This window comes from Anneissia japonica, unplaced genomic scaffold (assembly GCF_011630105.1).
Source record: "Anneissia japonica isolate Jap-2015-1 unplaced genomic scaffold, ASM1163010v1 scaffold165_len1371125_cov188, whole genome shotgun sequence".
Taxonomy (NCBI): domain Eukaryota; kingdom Metazoa; phylum Echinodermata; class Crinoidea; order Comatulida; family Comatulidae; genus Anneissia; species Anneissia japonica.
This window is the reverse complement of record NW_022697648.1, coordinates 89,246-96,644: the sequence shown is the minus strand read 5'-3', so window position 1 is coordinate 96,644 and position 7,399 is coordinate 89,246. Positions and strand designations below refer to the sequence as shown.

At 33.8% G+C, this 7,399-nt stretch overlaps 1 protein-coding gene across 1 annotated transcript in view; it reads right to left on the bottom strand.

Moving 5' to 3' along the window:
* Positions 1 to 3,648: 3,648 nt before the first annotated feature.
* LOC117102258 overlaps positions 3,649 to 7,399 on the bottom strand; it is a 22,026-nt gene continuing 18,275 nt past the window's right edge. The window contains exon 10 of the mRNA XM_033242481.1: positions 3,649 to 3,803. Coding sequence (XP_033098372.1) covers positions 3,728 to 3,803 — 76 coding nt within the window. The 3' untranslated portion in view covers positions 3,649 to 3,727. The remainder of the gene's footprint in view (positions 3,804 to 7,399) is intronic.

Here is a 7,399-nt window from a genome sequence, read left to right as displayed (position 1 = left end):
CTTGTTTTTGCAAAATAAATTGATGCAATTTGCTATTATAGGCCTAATCAACAAATTCCTCATCAACCGATATAAACATTCTTGGAATTGACATAACATTACTGATGTTGTACACACCCTTGAGTGTGAAATGTGGCTCTCTTTGCAAGCACATTATTCTAACATCTAAGGAAAGAAGAGCTTAGATTGGTACCAGATAAAATAACTTTGTTATCAACATTAATACATTATGCTAATTTTCATCTTTGTAAGCGCATAAGACAGTGCAAATTATTTCTGTGACAGTCTTTTGAAGTGCGTAAAACTCCATTTTATTCCATAATACATAGTCAAAATATTGGGGGATGATACAATGGACCATCCCCCCTTGTCAAATATGGGGGGGGGGATATATCCCCCATCCCCCCGGGATCTACGCCTATGAACCTGAAGAATCCCCAAACTTTAGTTTGCAAAAGTAATCTCGAAATCAGCCCTTCTCAAAAAGAAGTCCATGTGCTTCTAATCAAGATAATATAGGCTTCTTTTCGAGATAATGACGTTATCTTTGATAATTATGATAGCGTGTCAGTATTAATATTATTATATAGTATGGATAAAAGTAAAATATTAACGATATTTCGAATTCTATTGTTGAAATATGTCGTATAGTAGCAAATTCCAAATAATACAGCATCCATTTTGAAGAGAAGCTCAATCTGTATATGCAAAAACAATCTCGAAAAGAAGTCCATCCAAGTGTCCTAAAAAAGAATCCCGAGGGCTTCGGGTCGAGTAGGCCTATGTTATTACACTGCCGTTTTGTGGGATATTAGCAACAGTATGTAAGGGGCGAGGCTTCGCGGAAGGCCCATCAACATATTTTAAACTTTTAATGAGACACGAATCGAAACAATTCATTGATTTACAGGCGTTTTACTTTAATCATGAAATAACTAATACTGTACTATGCATTAGATAATTGGCGATGAAAACATATTATAACTCTGATCTTGAATTGAAAGCTAATGCGTAATTAAATTTAGCCAAGTCATTTCAAATACTGTACATATTAAATCTCTTACATCAATCATGGCTATCCACTAAAAACCTATCATGATTTTTGTCACAATAAAAATACAGTAAAGCGGTATGAGTGACTTTTCGAACACTATGGTCAAACAGGGCCGGAACATATGGTCGCGAGAAGGGGTTCATGGATTATGCCACTTCTGAAAGCTTCAGTTTTTAGCCATTTTAATCTCTAATGCAAAAAATCTTTTGCGCAAAAATTCGAATTCGGCTATTTTTTGTTTAAATTGTTTGTTATAATTTTATAATAACGTGTTTGTTGTATTCATACATTGGTCTGTATTTACAGGTCATGACCTGGATTTGATGTTCTTGAGGTTGAACAAAAATATGACTATGAACAATAATCAGAAGTGGGGGATCCAGGAAATTGAAATAGAGAGGGACCACCATGGTTTGGGCTGAGGTCAGAAAATTTGGTTACAATAATTTTAAAAAGTTTAGACATGGGGAGGGGGGTTTCCTCCCATGAATTTTCCATAAAATGATGATGATGATAATAAAAATACAGTAATAATAATAATAATAATAATAATAATAATAATAATAATAATTATTATTATTTATGTTTTATACCGAAATAAATAATAATAATAATAATTATTATTATTTATTTCGGTATAAAACATAAATATACAATAAGCAGCAAAAGATGAAAGAATTGCATTTACAGAATTATTGAAATATACAGTACATTAAAATTATTAACAGGCAATATTTAAAAAAACATCAATATAACAAATTAAGATTCAAGACATAAAAAAAAAACAGAACAGTTAAAAACACATTAGAAAAATAATAAAAGCAAATACAAATAAATTAAAATTGCACATACAAAGGCCAAGGAGAACAAACTCATGATCAGTATGCTATAATATTGAGTTTCTTAAATATATTAAATTACTAAATTATAAATAGTTTACTGTTGGATTATGATGCTTATTGATAATATGGACAAATGTGGGTATAGGTGATTTACTATATCTCTCAGTCTTAGATTTAGGTATTTCAAGCAGACGTGTATATCTCAAAGTTCTAGAGGGTTTATGATAAGAGGGTAGCATATCTCTGAAAACAACAGATTTCAACAAACTACTGCCAAAAGCAAGTGTAAGTGTTTCTCTTCTTTTCTCGAGTGAGGGAATATTAAAAATTGAAAGAGCATTATCATAGTTAACATAATTAAACCCTAAAATAATGCTATCTTTCGATAGCCATACAATTGGATCGAGACAGTGCCGTTTTGTGGGATATTAGCATCAGTATGTAAGGGGCGAGGCTTCGCGGAAGGTCCATCAACATATTTTAAACTTTTAATGAGACACGAATCGAAACAATTCATTGATTTACAGGCGTTTTACTTTAATCATGAAATAACTAATACTGTACTATGCATTAGATAATTGGCGATGAAAACATATTATAACTCTGATCTTGAATTGAAAGCTAATGCGTAATTAAATATAGCCAAGTCATTTCAAATACTGTACATATTAAATCTCTTACATCAATCATGGCTATCCACTAAAAACCTATGATGATGATGATAATAAAAATACAGTAATAATAATAATAATAATAATAATAATAATAATAATAATAATAATAATAATAATAATAATAATAATTATTATTTATTTATTTATTTATTTCGGTATAAAACATAAATATACAATAAGCAGCAAAAGATGAAAGAATTGCATTTACAGAATTATTGAAATATACAGTACATTAAAATTATTAACAGGCAATATTTAAAAAAAACATCAATATAACAAATTAAGATTCAAGATATAAAAAAAAACAGAACAGTTAAAAACACATTAGAAAAATAATAAAAGCAAATACAAATAAATTAAAATTGCACATACAAAGGCCAAGGAGAACAAACTCATGATCAGTATGCTATAATATTGAGTTTCTTAAATATATTAAATTACTAAATTATAAATAGTTTACTGTTGGATTATGATGCTTATTGATAATATGGACAAATGTGGGTATAGGTGATTTACTATATCTCTCAGTCTTAGATTTAGGTATTTCAAGCAGGCGTGTATATCTCAAAGTTCTAGAGGGTTTATGATAAGAGGGTAGCATATCTCTGAAAACAATAGATTTCAACAAACTACTGTACTGCCAAAAGCAAGTGTAAGTGTTTCTCTTCTTTTCTCGAGTGAGGGAATATTAAAAATTGAAAGAGCATTATCATAGTTAACATAATTAAACCCTAAAATAATGCTATCTTTCGATAGCCATACAATTGGATCGAGACAGAGCACCATGCCAAACGGGTGCAGCATATTCTAAAATCGGTCTTATATATGAAATGTACACAGTGATTAAATCTGCACATGCGACATTAGCTTGCTTAAGTATACACAATGAAAACAAACGTCTGGAGGCTCTAGAGACAATATTCTCTGTATTGAGATCCCACTTAACATTACTTTGAATAATTACACCCAGTAATCGGATATGATCAACTACATCAAGTACTGATCCATTTAGGGTAAAATTCGGCAAAATCATTTCAGGAGTTTTATGCTTCAAAAAATTTATAGTAAGGATGTCCCTCCACTTTCCCATGAGCCCCCATAGGTATGTTACTGCTGATCACAACCAATGGCTTTGGATAAACACCTCTATGGCGTCCTCACTCAATGCCTTTGGCAGCAAGTTCTGCCTTTACCCGCTTCAAGTAAGTCTGATCAGGATAACCATATCGTTCTCTGAAAAGAAGAATGAATAAAGATAATTGATCAATCAAGCAACAAGGATTTATAGCACCAATATCCAGGGCAAAATGCAATGCCCAGTGGCTCTATGATAATGACATTATAATGAAAGTGCACATTAAATACTGATGTCAATTAACAATGCAATATAAGATTATGAAAAAAATGTTTTTAAAAAATTACAAAAACAAACAACAAACATTTTACATGTGTGTCAAAAAACTTAGAATGAGATGGAGAAGAGACAAGTTTTTAACTTTTTCTTAAACATACTGACAAAAAATGAGGTTTTGATCACAAGAGGAAGAGCACTCTTCTTTATTAAAGATAAAGTAAAAATACAACTATCAATTACATATACTATATGTGAATGATATTATTATTATTATTATATTTATATTCACCAAAAAATATAATTTATGGAATTGAATATGAACGTGATGATAATTATTTATTTATTACTTAATATCTATTTTCTGATCCAGGATACATAAATTCTGTTAAGAAACAAATGTTTACCTAACCTTAGAGTAAACAACAAAAGAAGTCAGCTTTCTACCAATTAAATGCACAGTAAAATATTCAATACTACTCCTATGCTGTTACCTTGTCGTGGTGGAGTAGCAACCGTACCCCAATGACCCGAAGAGCTAAGCCAGCGGTAGCAGTGCTACTGGAAGGGTCTCCCATGCTGGATAGGTCCGAGGGTAGGGGTCAGACTAAAGACAGCAAACCTGGTCCTCCATGGGTAAAATTGGAGGTTGGACTACAGGCTAATCACCTGTATCCATAAAACACCATTGATTACGGAAACTGTATGTAACAGAATACCAGTTGAAACTGGAAATAGAGCTTGCAATGCGACAGTCCGTATACCCCTGGACAAGGACATTGTGTATATGGACAGTATGACACCACTGTGCCAAAGCCGAGAGGACGCTCAGCGGCCGATTAACTCGTTGACCAAGCCCAAAGAAACTTTAAGTATTGGATGCTGGAATGTTCGCACATTATTCAGCATTGGTAAATCAGCTCAGTTAACCAAGGAAATGAACAGATATCGCATCAACATTATGGGGATTAGTGAATGTAGATGGTCCGGGTTTGGGAAGGTGAAACTGCTATATTTTCTGGAAGAGAGGATGATTTACACCAACAAGGAGTCACCTTAATGTTGTCAAGAAAAGTCTTTACTAGAAATTATGGAAGCCAATTAATGAAAGGATAATTTATGGAAGATTCTACACAAACACTTTGAAATTGTCTATATTACAAGTGTATGCCCCAACTAACGACGCAGAGGAAGAAGTTAAAGACATCTTTTACGAACAACTTCAGACGATGATTGACAAGATACCCAAACATGACATACTCATTGTGATGGGAGACCTGAACGCCAAAGTAGGTGATGACGACGATGGATTAGAAAGGATTATGGGAAGACATGGAATCGGTAGTAGCAAAGATACTAGAAATACAAGATAGAGTTCTCGCATTGTAAAAATGAGGCGGAAGTCGTGCCCAACGTAGGCGGCGCCCTTCTTTTTAACCATGCAAGTTTCCTATACTTCGTGCCCAACGTACAGGGCGCCCTTCTGTTGCTAAGTATATCCAGACGCAAAAGGCGCCCTTCCTTTTCCACTAACGGAGGAAAACTTTTTCACTAAGAGTGCGTCCGGCCATGCGATTCTGCGCTGTATTGTTTTATTCTTTACTGATATATGATTATGCTTTAATTGTTTTGTGTATTATTTGGATAATAGCAACGATTTCTACCGCCACCAAGAAGGTTATGTATTCACCGATGTCACTGCCTGGGTGTCTATTCCAGTTTGTTTTTTATATCTAGTATCTTTGTTGAGAATTGATAATGAAATACGCGATGACTTGGTAACGAAAGTTTGGCACAAGTTTTTTTAGATCCAGCTGTAGGGGGCGTCCCATTTTTCGTATTCCCACCATGCAATTCTTTGGAACACGGTGGAACACTTTTTTTGTGTGGAGAACTCTATCTTGTATTTCTAGTATCTTTGGTAGTAGTAACGAAAATTGGCATAAACTTGTGGACTTTTGTGGGCTCAATAACCTTGCTATCACAGGAACCATATTTCCTCACCGAAACACGCAAACAAATAGATCATGTTCTCGTCAGCAGACAACACACAACATCATACTAGATACACGGATAATGAGAGGGGCAGACATTGTTAGCGATCATCTACTTGTTTGCACAAAGATCAGAATAAAATTAAAAAGAAAACAACAAGCACAGTCACCTAGAAGATTTGATTATGTCAAATTACAAATACCTAACATCAAGAGACAGTTTTCCATAAAACTTACAAACCGCTATGATGCTCTACATAATCTAGACAGTGTGGATTTGGATAGTTCTAATAATATGGAAAGAAGATGGCAAGAATTTCAAGACACTTATACACGGACTGCAATAGAGGTTCTGGGTTACAAGAGAAAAGGACAGAAACCGTGGGTCGGAACATAGGCGTAGATCCCGGGGGGGGGGGAGATGGGGGATATATCCCCCCAATATTTGACAAGGGGGGGATGGTCCATTGTATCATCCCCCCAATATTTTGACTATGTATGGGATCTGTCTCTTATATTACACACTTCAAAAGACTGTCACAGAAATAATTTGCACTGTCTTATGCGCTTACAAAGATGAAAATTAGCATAATGTATTAATGTTGATAACAAAATTATTTTATCTGGTACCAATCTACAGTAAGCTCTTCTTTCCTTAGATGTTAGATGTGCTTGCAAAGAGAGCCACATTTCACACTGAAGAGTGTGTACGACATCAGTTATGTTATGTCAATTCCAAGGTTATATCGGTTGATGAGAAATTTATTGATTAGGCCTATAATAGTAAATTGCATCAATTTATTCTGCAAAAACAATGTTTCCAGCTTCAGAGGGGGTCACATCCCCTGTCTGCACAAGGGCACACATTGGCGCCAACACCAGGCCCGTAACAGGGGTCTTGGGTCAGAGTGGGTATTTATTAATTTTATTTATTTTATTTTTTATTTCAACCATCTTTAAAGAGGGTAACCCTTCTAGTTTAGCCCAGTAGGTTAACTGATATTCAGGGGCCCTTTAAAGAACAGTACAAACAACATAACATTAAAGAACAGTACAAACAACATCATTACAACATAATAATAATAAATATAAGCATTTTCATCATGGTTTTATTTATTACAAACATATTCTTTCACCATCTATACACATTGAGACCCTTCTTTTAGGTGAAAATGATCTATCTTAACTTTGTCTTTCTTGAGTTTGGGACTATTATGTGTTTAAATAACTTAAAAGGATAAAACTAAAAAAGCCCTAAAAAATGCGCGCCAAGCGCGCAAAATATTTTTGTGTTTTTAATTCTAATTTCGTCGGAATTAATGAAAACTCCCTAAAATGTGCAATTTATAGAGAGGAAATTGGCCTACCGTAACAAGAAATGCGCGCAAAGAATTTGAGAATTTTAGGCACTTTCAGAGGATGCATTTGTCTTATCTTATTTATAATATAGGCCACACACGTGTGTTTGAAACTAAATATAAGCA